General features: G+C 45.1%; 1 protein-coding gene across 1 annotated transcript in view; it reads right to left on the minus strand.

Moving 5' to 3' along the window:
- Positions 1 to 2,551: 2,551 nt before the first annotated feature.
- SF3B3 (splicing factor 3b subunit 3) overlaps positions 2,552 to 26,070 on the minus strand; it is a 61,200-nt gene continuing 37,681 nt past the window's right edge. Inside the window, exons 13-26 of the mRNA XM_051847265.2 lie at positions 23,901 to 24,056; positions 22,987 to 23,142; positions 22,246 to 22,389; positions 16,505 to 16,627; positions 15,662 to 15,816; positions 10,929 to 11,103; positions 9,660 to 9,865; positions 9,419 to 9,575; positions 6,806 to 6,931; positions 6,218 to 6,430; positions 5,571 to 5,669; positions 4,742 to 4,885; positions 3,838 to 3,942; positions 2,552 to 3,183 (exon numbers count right to left, since the gene is read on the minus strand). Coding sequence (XP_051703225.1) covers positions 3,043 to 3,183; positions 3,838 to 3,942; positions 4,742 to 4,885; positions 5,571 to 5,669; positions 6,218 to 6,430; positions 6,806 to 6,931; positions 9,419 to 9,575; positions 9,660 to 9,865; positions 10,929 to 11,103; positions 15,662 to 15,816; positions 16,505 to 16,627; positions 22,246 to 22,389; positions 22,987 to 23,142; positions 23,901 to 24,056 — 2,100 coding nt within the window. The 3' untranslated portion in view covers positions 2,552 to 3,042. The remainder of the gene's footprint in view (positions 3,184 to 3,837; positions 3,943 to 4,741; positions 4,886 to 5,570; positions 5,670 to 6,217; positions 6,431 to 6,805; positions 6,932 to 9,418; positions 9,576 to 9,659; positions 9,866 to 10,928; positions 11,104 to 15,661; positions 15,817 to 16,504; positions 16,628 to 22,245; positions 22,390 to 22,986; positions 23,143 to 23,900; positions 24,057 to 26,070) is intronic.

The following is a 26,070-nucleotide window of genomic DNA, read 5'->3' on the forward strand; positions in this document are numbered from 1 at the left end:
GGCCCAGCCCTTGCCATTGCGGCCATTTTGGGAGTTGAACCAGGAGATGGAAGATCACTCTCTCTGTAACTCTGCCTCTCAAATAATTCTTAAAAAACAAAACAAAACAAAACAAAACAAAAAAAAAAAAAAACCAAAAAAAAAAACAAATACAGTAACCTTTTGGTATGTTAGCAAGTCTCCTAACGTTGGCTTTTCAAGCTTCTCAATGAAGAGTGCTTGGGTATACTGGTTCAGACTGGTAAGGACCACACTTACTGCCTGAACATTTCAGTTCACTCAAACCCCGTTTGAGCACTACACATTGGTCTATCTGATCCATTAGTGTAAATGAACCAAGTAGGTGTTTAATAAATCCCTACCATGTGCCTGTCCTGGAATGAGCCATCTGTTCCCCCCCAATACTGTAATTTTTTCAGAGGTCTAATGTCAGTAGCACAGATTTTTCTTCTGAGCTATAGCCCTTGAAGATTAATTTTAAGGGTAAAGAAAACTTAATATTTATATACAATATTCTAAGGGCAAATGAACAAGTGAATGACTTTTGAAAAAAAATTCCTTCTGTCTTGAATGGAAAATTCAGAATGTTTAAAAAGTTGAAAGGTTGATCCTATTTGAAGAATGTTCCCCATTTCTGGTTTCCTTCTCACAAGCTCAAGAAAGCCTACAGCCAGGGAGCAGCACACATCCTGAGGACCAGCACTCTCCCTGTGAGACAAGTGAACCCCACAGCCTTTCCCAGCCCAGCAGCTGTTATGCTAGCAATACATTTACACAAACCAAGAAAAGCAACATTCCATCCACAGTTCAACTTGAACCCCCTTCCCCACAAGAATGCTATTCTTGGCAAGAGATCTTCTAAAGGAAACAACATCTGCAGAACCTCTGCCCATAAGGTCAGGGGAGAGCTGAGGCAGCTGAAATCTTTTCAGTCCTTTCTTAGACCCAAGCTGCAGGGACTTACAGAGAAGAGGGATGGGCATCAGTCTGACAACCACCAGCAGATGCCTCAGTGTCCTGGCATCATGCCTGTCAAGCTCTACAACACTGGGTGTGTTCACCAAGGCTAAGGACTTCCTTTACCTAGCTGCTCCATCAAACCAAAGGAGCCAATTAAGTCCCCTTAACAATTTCATAGATAGGATCTGTATTTAAGCCTCATCCAGTCAACAACTATTTAGGAAAATTCCTTTTGAGCATCTTGAGGCAAATTCTTCCTCTCACATATTCGAGCCTAATTCCCTGCTGGCATTCAAGAAATATACCTTGCCTTCCTCCTACAGACAGCAAGCAATGATGGACAATCTGTGGAGGAAACTCAGTGGGACAATTCCTGATTGTCAAAGAGACTGTTTTTTTCATGTAATTCCTACTACGATATAATATTTCAAACTTCAGTTAGGATAAAGAGGCTTAGTTTCTCACACTTAACTGCATATCACCATACAATTTTGACAGAATGGATTTAGGGCCACAGGAATGAATAGGTCTTGCAATGAGGCTTTCTAAACATAATTCTGATGTCCTATCCACTGTGCAGATCCATGAGCTCAGCAAGAACACGTTTAATTTCTGACAAGATTTAGGTCTCTGCTGACTGATCTAAAACCAAGTTAAAGGTTTAGGTGTTTGGTACAGAGGTCAAGTCACTGCTTAGAACATCCACTGGAGTGCCTGGGCCCAGTCCTGGCTCATCTACTTCTGATCCAATTTCCTGCTCATGAGAGGCAGCAGATGATGGCTTAAGTATTTAGGTCCCTGCAACCTACATGGGATACCCAGACAGAGTTCCAGGCTCCTGCCTTCTGCATGACCCATCCCCTATCTGTTGTAGGTACTTGAGGTGGGAACCAGTTTCAGTGCAGATGAACTGCCTAGAAGGTAAATCTTGAGCTTCCCACACAGCTGGAAGAAGAGGAATTTTCCAGTGTGCTCAAACATTTCTGAAACGGAACCACTTCCTGCCAACAGGCTCGCAGTGCTCTTTTCTTATACCCTGAGGATCTTATGGAACCTAAGATGTGTGTGCACTTCAGAGACAGGCACCCCCTGGTTACCCATAGGCCTTTAAATAGGGCCCACATATTCCAAATTTGTTCCCAAGGGCAGGTTAGTATCTGGGTCCTTCTGTACTTACTGACCTCTCCTAGTAGTCATAGGACCAAAGATCTTTTCAGGAGCTGTAGAAGTAAAGAGAATGCCTGTTAAATTAGACTATCATGCTGGTATTCATGCTTAACCCATCAATTCAAGACCGAAAGTAGAAGGAAGCTCTAACAGGGATAGAAAAATCAGTCACTCTTCCTCAATATCCAATGGGAGAAGAGCGGATGTCCACATGGTTACTGAACCCAAGTTTCAGTTGCATGGCAAAAAGAAATCAGGAAAAGTCACAAAACCATCACTGAGTTGGGAAGAGTAGGCAGCCACAGGGTGCTAGAAGTCTAAGCAGGTACTCAGAAGGAAGGAGGATGCTCGGTTCTTATTCCAAGATAGGCTTCAATCTCTTACCTAGATTCTTTTGAACAGAAAAACACACATGGACACCAGCCACCTTAAAAACTAGGTTTGTATTTCTGGGTAGGTCCTAGAGTGGAAGAACTCAAGAGCAATACTATATCCAACCTGGTTCCCACCAATGTGTGCCTCCCTCCCTTCCACAAAGGACATTGTACAAAACTCTATTTACAGGAAAACCAGTTAAAAATTAGGCATGTGTACAAAAGTAGACAAAAGGCAGATGCAAGGATGGCCTTGAGGAAGAGGGAACAACATGTTCCACACTAGAACCCAGATGTATCATGTACTAGGCAGGGAGAAGTGCAATAAATCTCAATGCCAATTTTAAGGGTGAACCAGTCATTCCAAGGGAAGACATGAGGGGGGAAAAAGCTGTTGGTTTTAACGGCAAAGTCTTAATTAATTCTCCTGTCACCTTTCTCCTGCCATATGGCAGAAGCGAGGTGGTGGTGGTGGTTGTGGCGACAGGAAAAAGAAAATACAAAGTCTCTTGGCAGCCCCACATATACAGCAAGGAAGGGCTCAGAAGGCGTAACGGGTCCGGATGTCCTCAAGCTTCTTAGACACCTCAGGTGGAGTTCGGTCCAGTTCCTCAGAGACATTCTTTTGTTTGTTGGGCTCCATGGAATTGAACTGCTCACAGAGGTCTCCATCAATCACATTCTAAGACATGAAGTAATCAGAAGGAAAAAAGGTTAAATGCACAAAGTAAATAGAACAAGAGGCCAGCATTGTGGAGCAGTGGATTAACCTGCTGCCTGTGATGCTGGTATCCCATGAGTGCTAGTTTAACCCAGTTGTTCCACTTCCAATCTAGCTCCCTGCTACTACACCTGAGAAAGCATCAGAAGACAGCCCAAGTGCTTGGGCATACACAATCTACATGGGAGACCCAGATGGGAGTGTCAGGATCCTGGCTTCAGCTTGACCTAGCCCCAGCCACTGCAGCCATTTGAGGAGTGAACCGGGGATGGAAGATCTCTCTCTGTGTAACTGCTTTTCAAGTAAATAAACACATCAAAAGAGAAAATTAAAAAAAGAGAATGCTTTGTATTCTCCCCAGTGAATCACTCTACTTTGTAGAGTCGGGAGCACATTCTCAGTCCTTAGTAGTCAGAGTTCAGAATAGCAAAACTAGGTGAAGCTTTTTCTTTGGCTATGATATGACCTGAGGGGAGAAGATTCTGAATATAATCACCAAGCACCCCTCCCCCAATCCAATCCCTTGCCACTCCTTTATGCTGCATTATTCTGATTTTTAAGGAGATGGAGGCTAAAAGAAAAGATCAGCTGAAAGGGCTGATTCCCTCAAGCTACCTTTACAGGGAAGTAATAGGAACGAAAGCTTAGGTGGTCCCGTCCACAGAGAGGGGGATGCTCAGACCGCAGGTGCATTTCAACATGCTGGAAGAAGTCATGGTCCTGGTGGAAGAAATAAAGAGCCTGTCACTAAAATAAAAGTGATTTCAACCACTAGTGGATAGTATTCAGAAGCACAGTGAACAAGTCATTGATTTCCCCATGCAAACAAATGGTAAATATCTAATCACTCTTCTGATGATCAAAGGTTCTTCATATATGACAGGACAGCTAAAACCCCAAAGAATGTACTGTATTTGTAGCACAAAAGAGAACATCATGGGTAAGAGCAATTTTTGAAGTCATATTCCAGACCCTAGACTATCAGGCTAGAATGATTCCATAAGGCACAATGTGCTCCAGCATGGGGCCAGCGCTATGGCATAGCGGGTAAAGCCACCGCCTGCAGTGCCAGCATCCCATATGGACACGGGTTCAAGACCCAGGTGCTCCAATTCCGATCTAGCTCCGCCATGCTTGGGAAAGCAGTAGAACATGGCCCAAGTCCTTTGGTTCCTGCACCAGTGTGGGAGACCTGGAAGAAGCTCCTGGCTCTGGACTGGCTCAAATCCAGCAGTCGCGGCCATTTGGGGAATGAACCAGCCAAAGGAAGAACCCCCATCCCGCCTCTCTGTAACTGCCTTTCTGATAAATTAATCTTATAAAAAAGAAAGTGCTCTAGCAGATATCTAACTCCCACTTCTAGTCACTGTAGTTCAGCTTAAAAACTAATGTCTTGGTAGGGGCAAGGGGAGGAATATTAGGATTCCTATCTCCCTAGGAAGGTGACACCTGGCACCTTGTCAAATTCCCAGAACTTTCCTAGTTACAAGATTCAGCCCAGATTAATATGGGTTCTCACTTCATGGGATGTGAATGGAACAAGGATGCCAATTCCTCCAGATAAAGTGGTATAGACAAGTGACTCTGAGCCTCCAGGGATCAGTGTGGTCTTCTGTAATGACAGCACTGTCTCCCCAACATGGTAGTTCATGATCACCTCTGCCTGCAAATCAGAAACAGATAAACAATGATGAGTGTCTTTGGAAATAGGTTCTGGATTTCCAAAAGCAAGGCAGTGACCTCAAAGGTACCTGTCATCTTTTAAGAAATCAAAAATTACTAAAAGCTAACAATACTTCCACAGGAGGTAGCAGGTAACATCTAAATAGTTGGGTTCCTGGGGCTGGCACTGTGGTGTGCATAAAGCCACCGCCTGCAGTGCCAGCATCCTATATGGGTGTTGGTTCAAGTCCTGGCTGCTCCACTTCTGGTCCAGCTTTCTCTGCCTCTACTTCTCTCTGTGTGTTAACTTAATCAAATAGAAGTCCAGAGATGCTCTCTTAAACATGACTAAAGAGGAAAAACTGGTTAGTACTGGGAATTAATCTGTACAACTAGGTTTTCCAAGGAACTATGTATTCTTCAAAGAGTTTTACACTGACTGACGTTTCACAAAATTTTCTAAAAGCAGAATAGTGAAGTGGTCACCTTATATCAAACCTAACATTCCTCCATTACAGGTTATGTATCAACAGCTATGGGATTTCCAAGAAGGAAGGATCATGCATGGGAGAGCACTCAGCATAGCTAATGTGCATTGTGAAAAATTCACTAAAAACTGTCAATGAGGGCAACAGGAAAAGTAGTTAAGTGTGCCTTTCTCACATGAGCTCTTTGTGAAATCCTACCTTTTGTGAGGCCCCATTGAGCAAGCCCCGGTCCCACAGGGCTTTGTTTCCTGTAGGATCCTCATCCACTTCATCATTGGTGTTAGGTGGGAGTCTCACCTACAAGAAAATGACACATACCATAGGGCTGGACCCTACACATCTCACCTGGGTCACCAAGGAACATACTCGCCCCAGGTCCTCACCTACAAGAATGCTACCTAAACAGAAGTCTGAGCCCAAGTCTCCTACACCTGTTCTGATGGATGAGAGCTGTCTAAGAGTGAGAAACCCAAGAAAATCATCCCAAAGACAGGTTTTATTACAGTCAAGAGCAAAAATAAAGACCATACAACACAGACAGGAGAAATCAGACTAGGCTTAAAAAGAGAAACCAAAATTCTAGCAAAATGTGTAAATGAGTATAATCATTAAATCTTGCTTCATGGAGAGAAGAGAGGTAAGCTGGGAAAAATCAAAAAGACAGAAAGCTTGAGGAACACAAAGATGTTTTTTAAAAGTCAGCCTTAGTAGGGCTGAATTTCTCATCTACTTTTACTTTCCTTCTTAAAGATCATAATCCTGAGTCCCACCCTGGCTTTACCCAAAACAATGAACTGAGCCAGCTTTCCCACACATCACTGTAACCCAAATAAGCACCAACTCACCACACAAATGTTGCCAAATTTGTCTGCACCAGCCACAGTGTCGTAGTCAAGGAGGCTAGCTGTGGTGACCCATCGGGGATAGGTGTCATCGGCGAAGATGATGAGCTGGTTCTCATTGCGCTTGTAGCGCACCCAGATGAAACTTTCTTGAACATCAGACACAATTACTCTGTGCCCAATAGTCTGGATCCCAGATATATAGTTGGCAATATGCTGGGAAAGACAAAAAAATAGCTATGGGTGTAGCCTGGAGTTCAGAACCCACAGAAAGTCCAGCTTTCCCTGACTACAACATATACAGAGTCTACAGAATACTACTCCATCAAAGAACACCAGTTAAAAACAAAGCCTTAAGGTGAGAAAAAGAGCTAAGTAATTTTAACTCTCATAGTTAAATTCCATACAGAAGAAAAGAGTATAGAGAATTGGCTCTTGTTTTGAAGAAGCCAAAAAATGAGATCACTTCTCAAGACTATAAGTCCTAATGCTGAGGCTGGAACTGGGGATGATAAGAGAGTCCTAAAAAAGGCACATGATTTTAGGTGTTCATTACCCCACTACCTAGATCCCAGTCACGAGCATATATACCTTATTCTCACACTTTCGGAGTAATTTCTTCTTCCCCAGGTCATAGACTCGTAAAAGCTTCCCCACACCAATCAACACCCTTCCCTGGAATGGGGCGATGGCAGCAGGGACTTCTTCCACCGGGGTCTGTGAGAGGGAGAGCAAGAAACACAGCTATTAGAATATACAGACCCATGTCAGTCCCACCCCCTTGACCCAGAACTGCTTGTTTCCACAGGCACCTGTTGGGAAGACAGAGAGGGATCCTGTTTTTCTCATCAACACAATATAGAAGTCTCTATGAAACAGAGTCTGAGTAAACAGGTCTCACACACTGTAATTTATCCAGCTGTTAGATCAACACCAGAAATGCTAAGAAGCCCTGTGCCTGACAAATGCTGCTCTATAGCCTGTGCTCAATTTTTAACTTTTTTAAAAAGATTTTATTTATTTATTTGACAGGTAGAGTTACAGACAGTGATAGAGAGAGACAGAGAGAAAGGTCTTCTGTTGGTTCACTCCCCAAATGGCCACAATGGCCGGAGCTATGGCAATCCGAAGCCAGGAGCTTCTTCCTGGTCTTCCATGCAGGTGCCAGGCCCAAGGACTTGGGGCATCTTCTACTGCTTTCCCAGGCCACAGCAGAGAGCTGGACTGGAAGAGGAGCAACCAGGACTAGAACTGGAACCCATATGGGATGCCGGCGCCACAGGCAGAGGATTAACCTAGTGTGCCATGGTGCCAGTCCCTCAATTTGTCACTTTAAAGCACACAGTTCAGGGGCTGGCACTGTGGTGCAGCGGTTAAGTCACCACTCCCAATGCCAGCTTCCCATATTGGAGTGCTGAAGTCCTGGTAACTCTGCTCCAATCCAGCTTCCTGCTAATGCACCTGGGAAAGCACTGGAAGATGGCCCAAGTATCTGGACCCCTGCCACTCGTGTAGGAGACCCAGATGAAGTTCTAGGCTACTAGCTTTGGCCTAGACCAGCCCTAGACATTGTAGCCATTTGGGGACTAAACCAGCAGATGGAATACTTCTCTCTCTCTCTGCCTTTCAAATAAATAAATACAATAAAAAAAAAAAGATTGTATTTATTTATTTGAAACGCAGAGGAAGAGAGAGAGAGAAGTCCTCCATCCACTGGTTCACTCCCCAGATGGCCAAAACAGCCGGAGCTATGCTGATCCAGAGCCAGGAGCTTCTTCTGGGTCTCCCACTGGAGCGCAAGGGCCCAAGGACTCAGGCCATCTTCTACTGCTTTCCCAGGCCACAGCAGAGAGCTGCACTGGAAGGCGAGCAGCCGGGACTTGAACCAACACCCAAATGAGATGCCTGCATTGCAGGCGGTGGCTTTACCTGCTACATACACCACAGCATTAAATACAATCTTAAAAAAAAAAAAAAAAAAAAAAGGAGGGGTCAAGGGGACAAAAGGATATCTTCCAATCACTAATTCACTCCACAAATCACTTTAAGTCAAGGGTAGGCCAGGCCAATGACAGCAGCCCAAAACTCAATCCAGGTCTCCCACATGAGTGGCAGGGACCAAGAGCTTGAGGTATCATCTGCTGCCCTCCAGGATGTGCACTAGCAGGAAGGTGGAATTAGAAGCACAGCCAGGACCTGAACTCAGGCACTCTGATATAAGATACAGGAATCTGAAGCACAACCACCATGATGTTGACTGTTTACAACTATTAATCTTTTAAGATTTATTATTTTATTTGAAAGGCAGATTTACAGAGAGGGAGAAAGACAGAGAGAGAGAGAGCGAGAGAGAGAAAGTCGGAGTCTTCCATTCACTGGTTCACTCCCTAAATGGCCACAATGGCCAGAGCTGTGCCAATCTGAAGCCAGGAGCTTTTGCCAGGTCTCCCACACGGGTACAGGGGCCCAAGCACCTGGGCCATCTTCTACTGCTTTCCCAGGCCATAGCACAGAGCTGGATGGGAAGTGGAGCAGCTGAGACTGAACTGGTGCCCATATGAGATGCAGGCACTGTGGGCGGCAGTTTTACCTGCTATGCCACAGTACTGGCCCCTCTATTAATCTTTTAAAACTGGTGAATTTTGGCCACAAATTGCTGACTGCTTTATAGACAGTAAACAAGGGGTCAACTCAGTGTGTGCCTTATCTCCGCTGTGCGCAGTTAGCACTCAGGCTTCCTGTAGGACTCATGGGCACTGGAGCATCCCTGAAACAGGAAAGCCCTAGCAGTTCTCATGTACTGCCAAAAGATGGGTTAGAAACAACAATGGGTGAGAGCTGTGGAACAGCAGGTTAAGCTACCACTTGGGTTGCCTATATCTCACATCAGAATGATTGGGATTGAGTCCCACCTCCAATTCCAATCCAGCTTCCTGCCACTCATGTGGAAGACTTAGATCAGCTTTCTGGTTCTGGTACGGCTCAACTCTCGCTGTTGCGGGCACCTGAGGTAATGAGTTAGTGGATAAAAGATTTATCTCTCTCTCTAGTCCTCCTTCTGTTGCTCTGCCTTTCAAACAATTTTTTTTAAAAAGGAAAGAATCAACATACTGACCACAAGGCGAACTGACTCATAACACCAAAAAACTGTGGGAGAATTCAGTAGAATCTAATAACCAAGACAATCACAGGCTAGTTCCTTACCTTGTGCAAAAACTCCAATTTTTCTCCATTGTTAACAAGTTTGTAAGTATAGACAAAGCCTCCTGCCACAGATCTTGGGTTCAGAATCAGGTCCTTGGCCACACCCACCAGCACATACCAGTCTTCACCAGTGTTGGAGAACCTGCACACAGCCACACTGCACACAGAGGAAAAAACAGGAGTCAGGCCTCAGTCAAAGCCAGAGAACTCACCAAACCTTGGACTGTCCTGAACCCTTTACCTAAAGGCTGCTTCATTCTGTTCCAGCTGGACAAGGTCCAGGGTGTTCCCCTGAATAGGATTCATCACTCGGATCACAGATGCCCACTGGCCATTGCCAGCTTTGGGAGCTCCAAAAATGGATTCCGGCAGGTTTTCATTGAGGAATGCTGCTGCCATCTCCGCAGCCAGCTCCCGCTCATCCTCCCCTGCTGCTTCCACCATCTCCTAAATCCAAAAAGCAAAGGAACGTCAGTGTGGCCAGGAGAGAACTGCATGGGAAGTGGAGTAATGAACACTTTTCAGACTCAGCTCCTGCTTAACATTGCAAGACTGTCACAAACAAGGCTAAGAAGGAAGAATACTGAAGAGAAAAGCAGTTACCACCAGTTACATACAGCTACATATTAGAAGAAAATACCCAAAAAAAAAAAAAAAAAAAAAACAAACAAAAAAAAAAAAACATTAGCTGTAGCAAACATCAAACTAGAAGTCTACGAAACAAACATGGGGCAGCAATGTGGATCATGGGTTAAGCTGCTGCTTGCTCTACCCCATCCTTTCCTGAAGCGCTAATCTGAGTCCCAGCTACTCTGCCTCTGATCCAGTTTCCAGCTAATGTACCTGGGAGGCAGTGAAGGATGGCTCAAATATTTGGGCCCCTACCACCCACATGGGAGACAGGACAGGGATCCCGGCTCTTGCCTTTAGCTTGGCCCACACCTGGCTGCTGGAGCCATTAGTAGAATGAACTAGCAGATGGAAGACCCTTCTTTCTCTCTCCTTTTCCCTCCCTGGCTCTGCCTTCCAAAATTAAATCAATCTTAAAAAATAAAAATTAAACATGAAAGCTCCATTTTTTTTTTAACCTAACCTACCTGACTTCCCTTGCTAGGACTACTCATGTTTCAGAATGAATACAGTTCTAAATGTTTGTGGCTATTTGGTTTTTCCTGGGAAATGATTTCTACAAGTGGTGTTGTAGGGAATCTAAAAGCTGTCTCCTAGGGGCTCATATCTAGGAAAAATGTAACAACTCAGTTTGAAACCCACGGACTGACTAAAACTGACTAAAGAACTCTTCCAGAGGAGCAGCTGGAATTTCAAATAAACCCAAGTCAGCGTATTAGTCCTGGATCACAGCAAAGCCTCTAAAACCAAAGAGCTTAAAGAACTTCAAAAATTTTACAGAAATAACAAGGAATATCATCAACAATTACAGGAGTTTCAACTTCAACACAATTTTACACATGCACTTTTTAACCAAACCCCAGAACGTCAGTCCTATTACCTCCGCCATCTGCTGCTTCCTCTGAGCTTTTGTGGCCTCAGTGTAGGCATTGTGGTCTGTCTCAATGATGATAAGGTTGTTACTCTCAGGATGGATGACAAATTTCCTGGGGGTGTACTGCAGTGGAAAGGCTACTTGATTGAAGACAGCACCAAGCTTCTCCAGCGCCAAAATCCTGTGACAAAGGCCAAGGGGGTTAACTCAGGACCTGGGAGCCATTAGCAATGAAACGAGCAAGCACAGCAGCCCCTGAGACGTCAGCAAACAGCAGCGTTCTAATCTAAAAGCAGTCTACAAATAAAACAAGGAGATCGACACCCCACCACTACTCACGGGGATTCTGGGTTTTTAACCCAATAAAACACATATAATGATTATCAAAGAAATTTTCTGTCACTCCAATAATAATGGGACAGTGAGAATATTTTAATTATCATTGAGAAACCTGGAAAAACAACTCAAATAGTTATCTGATTATAATGGTGGAGTTTTAACTGTCGTATATATATTCACTAAAAGGGAAAAATCTTCAAAGAGAATGAAACAGAAGATGACAGCAGATATGAAATGCCAAATAAAATTTTGGAAGCTGAAAAAACATGTGGAGCCAGTAACAAAATGAGCGAAGAGTTAAGACAAGATCTCAGATTTCCCAGATGCATCAACAAAGAAAACAGAAGCCAAATGTAACTTACTCAAATAACAAATACTTTTTTCTAGACTTATTCACACACATGTGGAATAACACATGTATCAGAGTTTTCACTGCAGCACTGTTCAAAGCAAAACAGCACCACCTAAATAAAGAATACCTAAAATATGGCATATCCATTTTTTTAAAAAAAAATTTATTTATTTTATTTGAGAGAAAGAGTTACAGGCAGAGAGAGGGAGAGAGACAGAGAAAGGTCTTCCATCTGCTGGTTCACTCCCCAAATGGCCAGAATGGCTAGAGTTGGGTTGATCTGAAGCCAGGAGCCAGGAGCCTCTTCCAGGTCTCCCACACGGGTGCAGGGGCCCAAGCATCTGGGCGATCTTGCACTGCTTTCCCAGGCCATAAGCAGAGAGCTGAATCAGAAGAGCAGCAGGGGCTGTGCCACGGCATAGTAGGTTAATCCCCCGCCTGCGGTCCTGGCATCCCATGTGGGCACCAGTTCTAGTCCTGGTTGCCCCTCTTCCAATCCAGCCTGCCGCTATGGCCTGGGAGAACAGAAGTTGGCCCAAATCCTTGGCCCCTGCACCCACACGGGAGACCAGGAAGAGGCAGCTGGCTCCTGGCTTCGGATTGGGGCGGTTCTTGCTGTTGCAGCCATCTGGGGAGTGAACCAATGAAAGGAAGACCTTCCTGTCTGTCACTCCCTCTCACTGTCTTTAACTCTACCTCTCAAATAAATAAACTCTTTAAAGGGGGAAAAAAAAAAAAAAAAAAAAAAAAAGAGCAGCAGCCAGGACACAAACTGGCACCCAGATGAGATGCCAGGTGCCACAGGAGGAGGCTTAGCCTACTACACCACAGCACTGGCCCTAGCACATCCTTCTTCTTCTTCTTCTTCTTCTTATTATTATTTTGACAGGCAGAGTGGACAGTGAGAGAGAGAGACAAAGGTCTTCCTTTTGCCGTTGGTTCACCCTCCAATGGCCGGAGCACTGTGCTGATCCGATGGCAAGAGCCAGGTACTTATCCTGGTCTCCCATGTGGGTGCAGGGCCCAAGTACTTGGGCCATCCTCCACTGCACTCCCTGGCCACAGCAGAGAGCTGGCCTGGAAGAGGGGCAACTGGAACAGAATCCGGCGCCCCGACCGGGACTAGAACCCGGTGTGCCGGCGCCGCAAGGCAGAGGATTAGCCTAGTGAGCCGCGGCGCCGGCTGCACATCCATATCATTAACATGACACTTTGTAGGTGTAAAACAAATTATAAAATCTAACACTGATAATGAGCAATTTCAAAGAGCTAAGTAAGAAAAGAATGGCTTAAACAACAAATGTAGTACACAGTTATATAAACAGCATAAGAAATGTACATATATTTACTAGTATATATATAAAATTCCTGGGTAAAGATACACAGGCAACTAGTAACAGACTGCCTACTGGTAAACAAGTGAGTGGCTGGGGGGCCAACAGTGTGGTGTAGTGGATAAAGCTGCTGCCTGTGACAGCAGCATCCTACGTGGGTGCCATTTTGTGTCCTGGCTGCTCCACTTCCTAACTAGTTCCCTGCAAATAGCCTGAGAAAAGCAGTAGAAATTGGCCTAGGTGTTTGGGCCCCTGCTACTCATGTAGGGGACCCTGATAAAGCTCCTGGCTATTGCAGCAATCTAGGGAATGAACCAGTGGATGGAGATCTTTTAACTCTTTCAATAGAAATAAATAAATAAATCTTAAAAAAAAAAAAAAAACTTTTTAATAGAAATGAACAGAGGTCCACTACAACAGGTATTCATTTTGAATAAAGATGGTCTCTTTCTCAGCTCTCTCCTCACACATTTCCTGAGACTTAGTCTTTGTGGCCCAGATACCTGGGATGCTGTGGGGACAGAATAGAGATGACTTCCCCCCCAAGGAACTCATATTTTCTGTCATGCATCAGTAAACCGGTAATAGCTCTCTATCTCCTAAAACCAAATGGCGGGACCGGTGCTCTGGCACAGCAAGTAAAACCGCCGCCTACAGTGCCAACATCCCACATGAGTGCCACTCCTGACTGCTCCACTTCTGATCTAGCTCTCTGCCGTGGCCTGGGAAAGCAGTGAAAGGTCCAAGTCTTTTAGGACCCTGCATCCACATGGGAGAGTGGGAGATGGCGAAGAAGCTCCTCGTGCCTGGCCTCAGACTGGCGCAGCTCCAGCTGTTGTGGCCATCCGGGGAGTGAACCAGTGGATGGAAGGTCAGTCTATCTCTCTCCACCTCTCTGTAATTCTGCCTTTTAAATAAATAAAATAAACCTTAAGCAAAAGAAAAAAAAAGGCAACTGTGGAAAAAAATGGCCAAAAGACATTTTTGATGTGAAAATAAATTCTAAAACTTTTGAAAATTCTCCACTACTCTGAAAGAGGAGTCTCAGGGAGGGTATATTACCAGGTAACCTAGTCCTATATTTGATTCTTCCCTACTGAAACTGTAGCAGTCAATGAGACAGAATACAGAAGGGGAAACTAAAAAGTTGCAAGGAAGGACAGAAAAAGACACAACAATCCCAAAAGGAAAGAACTGAGAAACTAGAAAAATAATAAAATAAAAATTTCAAAAAATAAGATATTAACCAACAGATTCAAGAAGCCTAAGATACATCAAGCAAGACAAAAAAAGTGGAAGGGGCATCATAGCACAAGTCAAGCTGCCACTTGGGATGGCTGCATCCCATATCAGAATTCTCTGGTTCAAGTTATACAAACTCAGCTTCTGATCCAGTTTGCTGCCAATGCATCCTGGGGGGCAGCAGGTGACGGCTGATGTCTTTGAGCCCCGCCACTCACACGGGAGACTCTGGTCTCCTGGCTTTGGCCTGGCCCAGCCTTATCTGTTGTCCTGCATGTCAGGGACTCAAGTACTTGAGCCATCACCCACTGTCTCCCAGGGTATGTGCTGGCAAGAAAGCAGAATCTGAGACAGAGCTAGCACTTGAACTCAGGCACTCCCAAGTGTGCTCACTCTTAAAGTCAATATTGTATGAACAGCTGTTAACTTGGAGAACCCCTAAGTAAATTTAGTATTAATGTTAAAATTTAAGATATAACACTACAATGATGCAACAACATGAAAAGGCTACTAGTAATCCAAAACTTACTGCAAAACTAACTTATTGCCATCGATGGAAAACAAGTATCTCAATTCTCAAGACTGTATTGTAAAGAGGCCAGCGCTGTGGCAAAGGTTAAGCATCCGCCTGTGACATTGGCATCCCACATGGGCCCCTGTTCAAGTCCGCTGCTCCACTCCTGATCTCACTCCCTGTTGATGGCCTGGGAAAGCAGCAGAAGATGGCCCAAGTGCTTGGGACCTTGCACCCTATAGGAGACCCAGAAGCTCCTGGCTCCTGATTGGCCCAGCTCCAGCCATTGCGACCACCTGAGTAGTGAACCAGCAGCTAGAAAACCTCTCTGGCCGGCACAACGGCTCACTAGGCTAATCCTCCGCTTTGCGGCGCCGGCACACCGGATTCTAGTCCCGGTTGCCCCTCTTCCAGGCCAGCTCTCTGCTGTGGCCACGGAGTGCAGTGGAGGATGGCCCAAGTGCTTGGGCCCTGCACCCACATGGGAGACCAGGAGAAGCACCGGACTCCTGGCTTCAGATCAGCGCGATGTACCAGGCGCCAGCACGCCAGCCGTGGCGGCCATTGCAGGGTGAACCAACGGCAAAGGAAGACCTTTCTCTCTGTCTCTCTCTCACTGTCCACTCTGTCAAAAAAAAAAAAAGAAAAGAAAAAAAGAAAGAAAGAAAACCTCTCTGTCTCCCTCTCTGACTGTAACTATGCTTCTCAAGTAAATAAATAAATATATTAAAATCTAGGTTTGAAGGTCTACACAGAGCTAAAATTCTAAACACCAAAACCCAGCTCCCAGGTACTTAAGTCCTGAGGCAAAGGAAGATTTCAACTGCAACACAACAGTCTATGAAGAACATCAGGCTCTGTGCCATCTCTCCACAACCTCCTCCAACATCAGGCCGAATCAATTTGAGCCCCTGGCAGAAAGGTTTCCTGTAGGGTTGCATCCATGGGACTCACTCACCTCAGGGTATTTGTGGAGATGGCCACAATACCCTCTGGACACTGTTCAGATGCAAAGCCTGATGCAAATTCCAGGGTCTCATAAGACAGAGGAGTCAGATGGAAGCGAGACTGGTAAGAATAACTCAACCATGAGCGGCTTGACATGGCCAATACCTGAGAAGGAAAAACCACCTCCAGTAAGACTGGGAAAAACTGAAACATGGTATACGCACCGAACACCTTATTCCCAAATTTCAGTCCACAGAACATCAAGGGATTTTAGAAACCTAAAGGGCTACCTTAAGAAGTCCAGAAGAGGCAACATACGACTGCATGTATGCCAAATCCCTGGGTTACTAACCATATGACCTAGCCTAATCAGTGCCTTTAAGCCTGTCTCCACATGCCTAAAATGGAATATTCTCATGAGGCTGGACACCTGCAAGAATTAAGAACCAGCCCTGTGCTCAGCAAGATTAATATTCTTAATTTCAAAGGATATAATATTTCCAAATCTCCATCTTATATAGCAAACTATGATATTAAGACTGCGATAAACCTGACAAGATTACTCAAGGTAATGGTATCCTAGACAGGAGGTTACCAGCTACTCCTTACCACTATTTGCCCAGGCTTATAGTTGTAGGGATCAATACATATAACCAAATCATGACAAACTGCCATAGAAACCAAGTTAAGAAGCTCTGGATTAAGGAACACATGACTTCCACATAAAGGAAACCAATACGGAGCTAGAGTCAAACCAACCAATATACTGGGAGTACAGCTTACACCAAAGGGATTATTCTCTGCCGGAACCACAAGCATCTGAATGTGCTGCTTGCTCCTTGTTATTACTTACAGCTTCTTGGCCTTGCATCCGAACACGAAACAGCTTCACAGGACGGGACCCCAAGTACCTAGTGCGAGTGTCAGACAGATCTCCAGTGACAGGGTCCAGGACAGTTCTCAGCAGCACACCATTCTAATCAAAAGCAAAGGAATGAATGAGGGCAATTCACGATGGAAGCTTACCACCTGTGAGGAAAGCCCTTGATTGGCAATTAATAAATAAAGAGTACATGGAAAGAAATGACCTGGCAGTTTAAAAAATCCTAGTGATTAGATGTTACGCATTACCAAGTTACTCATTCATTCATTCACAGTTACAGAGCACATATAGGAAGTGAAAAATACTGGTGGTGCACTATATATATATTGCCATACATGTTAAACTTTATACATTCTAAAACAGATTCACAGTTAAAAATAACCAAGGAGGCCAGCGCTGTGGTGGAATGGGTAATTCCACTGCCTGTAGTGCTGGCATCCCATATGGGCACCAGTTCAAGCCCCAGATGCTCCACTTCTGATCCAGCTCTCTGCAATGGCCTGGAAAAGCAGTAGAAGATGGCTTAAGTCCTTGGGCCCCTGCATCCAAGGGAGACTTGTAAGAAGCTCCTAGCTCCTGGCTTTGGATTGGCCCAGCTTCAGCTGATGCGGCCATCTGGGGAACTAACCAGTGGATGGAAGATTTCTCTCTCTCTCTGTGCCTCTGCCTCTCTAATAAATAAATAAATCTTAAAAACAAAAACAAAAAATCAAGCCTGTTAACTCTTGTCTCCGAACAACATTTCCCCAAAGAAGAAATGACTAATTCAGGGCCAGCGCAAAAATGTTCCTGATGTATGAAACATCCTGTCCAAGAAAGATGATGGTCCCAAAAGGAACAAGCCCTTAAGAGAAATGACTAGGGACCGGCACTATAGCATACCAGGTAAAGCCACTACATGCAATGCTGGTATCCCATATGGGCACGAGTTTGTGTCCTGGGTGCACCACTTATAAACCAGCTCCCTACTGATGACCTGGGAAAAGCAGCAGAAGATGGCCTAAGTATTTGGGCCCCTGCTACCCACATGGGAGACCTGGATGAACTCCTGACTTGGCCTGGCCCAGCCCTGGCCATCGCGGACATCTGTGGAGTGAACCAGCAGATGCAAGACTTCTCTGTATTTCCCCCTAATTTTGACTTCAAATTGGAAAAAAAAAAAAAAAAAAAAAAAAAAAAAAAAAAAAACAACACACACACACACACACAATAAAAAGAGAGAGAAATGACTTATGTGTGACTATGGCAAAAATGCCCCAGATTCATGTGGAACATCTTGTACAAGGCACAGAAACCTCAAAAAATAGTGGGGTCATATTAAAAAAAATAAAAGAACCAACTTCAAAGAACTCTAATTTTTCTAAAATGAGGCAATTTACCATCACCCTCCCACCAAGACTGTTTGAAGCAAAAACATACAAAAACCCAAGTTTACATTACTTAATTAACAAAAACCCACTTCAACGCTCCCCACTGAAGGGAGATTGCTAGGACCTTAACTCAAACCCTAAAGAGATGAACAAAGGGAAAAAAAGGATGCATTTATCTCTTTCTTGTGTGAACTATATTTAGGGTAACCGAAGAAATGAACTCTTTAAAGAGGTCTAGCTAGTTAAACATAAAAAGAAACAGAACAGGGGCTGGCGCAGTGGCCTAGTAGGTAAAGCAGCCACCAGCATTGCCAGCATCCCATATGGGCGCTGGTACTAGTCCCAGCTGCTCCACTTCTAATCCAGCCCTCTGCTATCACTTGAAAAAGCAGCAGAAGATGGCCCAAGTGCTTGGGCCCCTGCACCCATGTGGGAGACCTGGAAGAAGCTCCTGGCTCCTGGCCTCAGATGGGTTCGGCTCCAGCCACTGTGGCCATTTGGGGAGTAAACCAGTGGATGGAAGGCCTCTCTCTGCCTCTCTATAACTCTGCCTTTCAAATAAAATAATCTTAAGGAAAAAAAAAAAAAGGAACATCAAGATTTCCTAACCCCTAAAGAAATACTAAATCTAGGCAATGTGTACTATCAGCTGTCAAGAAAAATGTTGACAAGGAGCTCTGAAACAGGTAACGGATTCAAACATCAATCAAAGTAGGAAAACTTCTTTAAGTGATGCCAACATAGAATAAACAGCACTACCTAGAAAATACTATTGCCTCCCCTCCAATTCCAAATAATTAAATCTCATCAACTTCTTTGTCTATGTTATCCAATACAAAAGCCATCAAGCTACAGGTGGCCATTAAGTGTTGAGATAATTCTGTTAAATGTAAACTGTCAAATTTCAGTTTTCAAAGACCTATTATAAAAAATAAGCAATTTTATATTGATTACATATTTAAACTGCAATAAAACATTAAAATTAATTTCATTTGTTCCTTTTTCTAGCTACAGAACTACAGAAAGGGGGCTGGCACTGTGGCACAGTGGGTTAAAGCCCTAGCCTAAAGCGCCGGCACCCAGTATGGGCGCCGGTTTTAGTCACGGCTGCTCCTCTTCTGATCCAGCTCTCTGCTTTGGCCTGGGAAAGCAGAAGAAGATGGCCCAAGTCCTTGGGCCCCTGCACCCACGTGGGAGACCCAGAGGAAGCTCCTGCCTCCTGATTTCGATCAGTGCAGCTCCAGCCATTGCGGCCATCTGGGGAGTGAACCAACGGATAGAAGACACCTCTCTCTCTCTCTCTCTGCCTCTCCTTCTCCTTCTGTGTAACTCTGATTTTCAAATAAATAAATCTGTAAAAAAAAAACTACAGAAAGTTTAAATTATACATGCAGCTCACCTTGTATTTCTTTCTTTCTTGTTTTTTTTTTTTTTTTTTTTTTTTTTTTTTTTTTTTTTTTTTTTTAAGGTTTATTTAATTGTCTGAAAGGCAGAGTTACAGATATCGTCCATCCATTGGTTCGCTCCCCAAATGGCTACAACAACTGGGGCTGAGCTGCGCCCAAGTCAGAAGCCAGGAACTCCATCAAGGTCTCCCACGACGGTGGCAGGGGCCCAAGTACCTGAGCCATCTCCTGCTGCGTTCCCATGCACAATAGCAGGGAGATGGATGGGAAGTATAAGAATTGGAACTTCAACTGGTACTCATATATGATGCCAACACTGTATCTAACTCCATCTGTGCCACAATGCCAGTCCCAAGCCTTGTATTTTTGTTTGTTTTGTTTTTTGACAGGCAGAGTGGACAGTGAGAGAGAGACAGAGAGAAAGGTCTTCCTTTGCCGTTGGTTCACCCTCCAATGGCCGCCACGGCTAGCATGCTGGCGGCTGGTGCATCGCGCTGATCTGAAGCCAGGAGTCAGGTGCTTCTCCTGGTCTCCCATGGGGTGCAGGGCCCAAGCACTTGGGCCATCCTCCACTGCACTCCCTGGCCACAGCAGAGAGCTGGCCTGGAAGAGGGGCAACCGGGACAGAATCCGGCGCCCCGACCGGGACTAGAACCTGGTGTGCCGGCGCCGCAGGTGGAAGACTAGCCTAGTGAGCCACGGCACCGGCTCCAAGCCTTGCATTTCTAATGGTCTAGATCTTTCTACTAGATTAAGGAAGCAGAGAATACTGCAATATTACATAAAAAGTGACTCTTTCAGTAGGCACCGTGGCTCACTTGGCTAATCCTCCACCTCTGGCACCGGCACCCCAGATTCTAGTCCCAGTTGCTCCTCTTCCACTCCAGCTTTCTGCTGTGGCCCGGGAAGACAGTGGAGGATGGCCCAAGTCCTTGGACCCTGCACCTGCATGGGAGACCAGGAAGAAGCACCTGGCTCCTGGCTTCGGATTGGCGCAGCGCGCCGGCCGTAGTGGCCACTTGGGGGATGAACCACGGAAGGAAGGCCTTTCTCTCTGATTCTCTCTAACTCTGCCTGTCCAAAAAAAAAAAAAAAAAAAAAAAAAGACTCTCTCAAGGCAAAAGGTGGGAAATTCTACAAAACCAATAATCAGCATACAGCACAGTCCCAAGATGTCACTTGGGATGCCTGCATTCCAGATTGCAGTGACTGGGTTTGAGTCCTGACTCTGCTCCTAATTCCAATTTCCAGCTAATATGTGCTTAAAAGACAGCAGGTAATGGCACAAGTGCTTGAGTCCCTACTTTGTCACCCGGAAGGGAGAACCAAACTGAATTCTGAGCTTCCTGGCTGTTGTGGGCATTTGTGGAATGCATCAGAAGAGAATAGGATTTCTCTTTCTGCCTTTAAAAAAAAACAAAACACCCCCCAAACTAAAGATATACAAGGAAGAGATTTAAAAAGAACAGCAGAGGGGCCAGCGCTGTGGCATAGTTAAGCCTCTACCTGTGGCTCAGGCATCCCATGTGGGCTCCAGTTCAAGTTTTGGCTGCTTCACTTTTTTTTTTTTGACAGAGTAGACAGTGAGAAAGGTCTTCCTTTGCCGTTGGTTCACCCCTCAATGGCTGCCACACCGCGCTGATCCAAAGCCAGGACCCAGGTGCTTCTCCTGGTATCCCATGGGGTGCAGGGCCCAAGCACTTGAACCATCCCCCACTGCACTCCCGGGCCACAGCAGAGAGCTGGCTTGCAAGAGGGGCAACTGGGACAGAATCCACTGCCCCGACCGGGACTAGAACCCAGTGTGCCAGTGCCGCAGGCAGAGGATTAGCCTATTGAGCAGTGGCGCCAGCCAAGTCTGCTTTACTTTCAATTCAGCTCCCCGCTGGTAGCCTGGGAAAGCAGTGGAAGATGGCCTAAGTGCTTGGGCCCCTGTACCCATGGGATGAAACTCCTGACTACTGGTTTCATTCCAGTCCAATCCTGATCATTGCAGTCATTTGGGGAGTGAACCAGCAATTGGAAGACCTTTCTCCTTCTCTTTTTCCCTGACTTTCCCTTTAAAACTGTGTACATGGAGGCTCATTAGATTAATATCTTTAGTTTTATTTTTTTAAAGACTTTGTTTTCCATCCACTGGTTCACTCCTCAAGTGGCTGCAATGGCCAGAGCTGGGCCAACCCAAAGCCAGGAGCCAGGAACTTTTTCTGGGTCTCCTACATGGGTATAGGGGCCCAAGCACTTGGGCCATCCTCCACTGCTTTCCCAGGTCATAGCAAAGAGCTGGATTAGAAGAGGAGCTGCCAGGACTCAAACCAGCACTCATATGGGACGCCTGCACTGCAAGCAGAGGATTAACCTAGTACACCACAGCACTGGCTCCTAGTGTCTCTAATTTCTATGTTTGAGGATTTCTAGATTAGAAAGTAAAATTAAAAACCAGAAAGTACCTGGGCTAGATAAAATTGCTGAGTAAATAAGCATTAAGGAAAATAAAAAACGCTATCAAAAACCTCGACTCTGATCATTAGGTTTCTGCTGTTCTTTGGCAAGAAGAGCTCAGGCTAGTTTGACAACAGGGAACACGTATAGGTCCTTACTAACGCAGCCAATTGTGATCTGTGAGGTAATTCATTTCAAGAGCTGACTACTATGGGACTCACAGGTGACCTTGAGAATGCAATGGCTTCGTAGCAACTGCAAAGCGCTGTCAGATGTGAACGCTCTACAAATACTTTTTCTCTCTCCAAATATTCCTCAGGTTTCATTTGTTCTAATTAAAGAGCTGAGAAAAGTGGAATGGAGAGCAATGCCATTCATTTTCCTACACTGAGTCTCTGATACCAAGTGCACAAAAATGCCTGTGTAGGACAATGGAGTACAAGGAACCTACAGACAGGCTGATACCAACAATGTGAGTTTCTGGATTTCTTACCTGTAGCCCAATATTCAAGTATAGGAATCCAATAGAGCCCCTCTCACCCAGCTCATCCTGCTTCTCCGTTCCCCCCATTTCCACAATACACAAGGACTCAGGCTGGGCTGGGAGAGCCTGCATGCTCAGAGGTTGCAAACAGTCCTGGGGCGGGAAGGGAGAGAAAATCATAAAAATCACAATAAATGATCAATTTTAGAAAGACATCCCTAAGAGGAATCTAATTCTAGGACTGAAGTACTCTAGTGGGCAGAGAAAACCCCAAGACTGATTTCTAAGGGGGGGGACATCTGGGCATAAGCTTTGAGAGTAACATGCCTTATTATGTTAAAACATACAATGGAAGAGTAAATAAGCAAAGGACACCTCCCTCAAAGCCATCAAAAGCCCTGGAGCAAGTCAATTGCTCCTATGCAAACACAGAGGGATAAAACATACCCAACTCAGCCCGAGATCCTATATCCAGAGGGGAAAGCAACTGTTTGGTTTCTTTAAGCTTCTTTGCTGATTTTTAAAAAACTACACAGGGAAACCAAAGCTTATGCCAAAGAAATATCTCATAGTCTCAGTTGAGCATCCTCAAACCACAGCGGAGGATGCCTGGGCTATGTTGCAATGGTAACCAATAGACATAGCAACATAGACTGTGGAGCCCAGTCCTGCTAATCTCAAGAGACACCATGCACAGGCCAGGTACTCGGGTTAAACCAGAAGATCCTTGAATACAAGGGCATCACTCACCGAGGGGTCCAGGGAGATAATTCGGACAGTATTGTCTACCAGTCCCACAGCCAGGAAACGAGACCGCTGTTCTCCAGGAGGCACATTGGCCAGACTCATGCACACCACATCTGCTGACATCTCTTTCCGTTCTGTGTACTCATTCAGCTGTCCTGACTAGAGAAAGGAAAGGTCACAAAGTACAGGGCGAAAGAAATACCCTAATTCACCCACAAACCCTACACCCAGGAGACAGGAAGGGAAGCAGACTGTTTAAGGTTTCTTTCAGCTTTCTTTCATTACTCTAAATAGAGACATCCAAGAATTTCCCAACCCAAGAGCCAAAGATTGAACTTCATAAGCTAACCATAAACAAAATTACTTTCTCCCACTGACAAGACAATCAAGAGACCTTTGACAAGTTCAATGTACCACAAATTTTCTAAGCAAACCAGCTGTCAAGAAACAAAAACTGCTCATTCATGAGAAAACCTTGAGCGAAAGGAATTCATATGTGATAAACACAAAGCTGTAACAAACACTAAGACTATGAAAACTGGCTATGTTGGAGATTTCCTAAGAGCAAAAAAAAAAAAAAAAAAAAAAAAAAAAGAGAGAGAGAGAGACAGAGTTATCTACCATCCTTCCATATTAGAAGAGCAAAGGAACAACTCAGACACAAATTCAGATTGCAGACACAAATCTATGCCAAACTTCAGTTGGAAAAGTAGAGTGCGAACTGCATTAAGACAACTGTCTCATTGCTAAGAAGATATTTCTAATTCTAATTAGAATTAGGTATCACCTTATTCTTTCCTCTTTTCTATAAAAATGCCTGGTTTGCTAATGGACACTTTCACTCCTCAATACTTTTTGTGAATATAATATAGATGCCTGGACTACAACTCCCACAGTGGATGATAAAAATAACATACAGGATCCATCTCAAAATAGACCAGCTCTCCTCCTGTCAGGGCAATCACCACTTGTCGCTGGTTCACCGCACACTTCACAATTGTCTTCTTTCCAGGAGTCTTCCACTCGTTGACTCTCTTGTCTGCCCGTATGTGCCGAATGCCATCTGGGTACACCTAGAGGCAAAAACACTCATCACTGACAACAACCTGCAACACCTATCAGATCTGATACCCCATCCTTACCCAAAGGAGATGTTAAGACATTGAATGTGAAGCCCATGAAGAGTAAACTACAAAAGCACCAAGGAAGGTGGTGGAAGATGCCAAGAGCCTGGCACCCACCACATAAGGGGCCCAGATATAGTTCCAGGTTCCTGGCTTTGGCCTGGACCAGCACCAACCATTGCAGCCATTTGGGGAGTAAACCAGCATATGGAAAATTTCTCTAACTCTGTTTCAAAAAAGAAAGGAAGATGAAAAATAATGTATTAGAAAAAAAACTATTGGGGCTAGTGCTGTGGTGCAGTAGGTTGATTCTCCACCTCCAGCACCAGCATCCCATATGAGCACTGGTTCTAATCCCAGCTGCTCCTCTTTCAATCCAGCTCTCTGCTATAACCTGGAAAAGCAGTTCAATTTGGCACAAGCCTTGGGCCCCTGCACCTACGTGGGAGACCTGAAAGAAGTTCCTAGTTTCAGGTCGGCCCATCTCTGACTGCTGCAGCTGTTTTGAGGAATGAATCAGCGGATGAAAGACTTTTTCTGTCTCTCCCTTTCACTATCTGTAACTCTACCACTCAAATAAATAAAATCTTAAAAAAAAAAGAGAACAGTTTCTTTAAAAAAAAAAAAAACCCTCTTTGATAAAAATGAAAGCATTTATGGTATGTGTCAGTAACATAGAAATGGCAGAAAGGATGTCATGCACCAAAATTCTAAAACTGGATTATTATTATTTTTTTTTGACAGGCAGAGTGGACAGTGAGAGAGAGAGAGAGACAAAGGTCTTCCTTTGCCGTTGGTTCACCCTCCAATGGCCGCTGCGGCCGGCGCACCGCATTGATCCGATGGCAGGAGCCAGGTGCTTCTCCTGGTCTCCCATGGGGTGCAGGGCCCAAGCACTTGGGCCATCCTCCACTGCACTCCGTGGCCACAGCAGAGAGCTGGCCTGGAAGAGGGGCAAACGGGACAGAATCCAGCGCCCCGACCGGGACTAGAACCCGGTGTGCCAGCGCTGCAGGCAGGCGGAGGATTAGCTTATTGAGCTGCGGTGCCAGCCAAAAAGCTGAATTATTTAAAATCTGAAAGAACTGGGGTCGGCGCTGTGGCGTAGTAGTTTACGCATCCACTTGCAGCACTGACATCCCATATGGGCAAGAGCTCAAGTCCCAGCTGATCTTTTTCTGATCAGGCTCTCTGCTTATGGCCTGGGAAAGCAATAAAGAAGGGCCAAGTGCTTGGGCCTCTGCACCTGCACAGGAGACCCTGAGGCAGCTCTGGGCCTCCTGGCTCTAGGCTTGGGATTGGCCCAGATCTGGGCACTGCAGCCATTTGGGGAGCGAACAGTAGATGGAAGATCTCTCTCTCTCTCCCTTTCTTTGTCTGTAACTCTGCCAATGAAGTAAATAAATTAAAAAAAAAAAAAAAAAAAAAAGATTTATTTATTTATTTGAAAGCCAGAGTTACACAGAGAGGAGAGGAAGAGAGAGGTCTTCCATCCGCCTGGTTTACTCCCGAATTGGCCGCAATGGCCAGAGCTGTGCCGATCTGAAACCAGAAGCCAGGAGATTCTGGCCCATGCAGGTGCAGGGGCACAAGGACATGGGCCATCTCCTACTGCATTCCCAGGCCACAGCAGAGAGCTGGACCTGAAGTGGAGCAGCTGGGACTTGAATTGGCGCCAATATGGGATGCCAACACTGCAGGTGGTGGCTTTTACCCACTATGCCACAGCACCAGGCCCAAATAAATCAATCTTTAAATAAAATAAAATAAAATAAAATAAGGGCCGGTGATGGGGTGCAGTGGTTTAAAGCCCTAGCTTGCAGTGCCAGCATCCCACACGGGCACTGCTTTGAGTCTCTGCTGCTCCACTTCGGATCCAGCTCTCTGCTTTGGCCTAGTAAAGCAAGAGTGCTGGCTCCTGGCTTTGGATCAGCTCAGTTCTGGACACTGAAGTCATTCGGGA

Source organism: Oryctolagus cuniculus, chromosome 18, assembly GCF_964237555.1.
Source record: "Oryctolagus cuniculus chromosome 18, mOryCun1.1, whole genome shotgun sequence".
Classification (NCBI taxonomy): Eukaryota; Metazoa; Chordata; class Mammalia; order Lagomorpha; family Leporidae; genus Oryctolagus; species Oryctolagus cuniculus.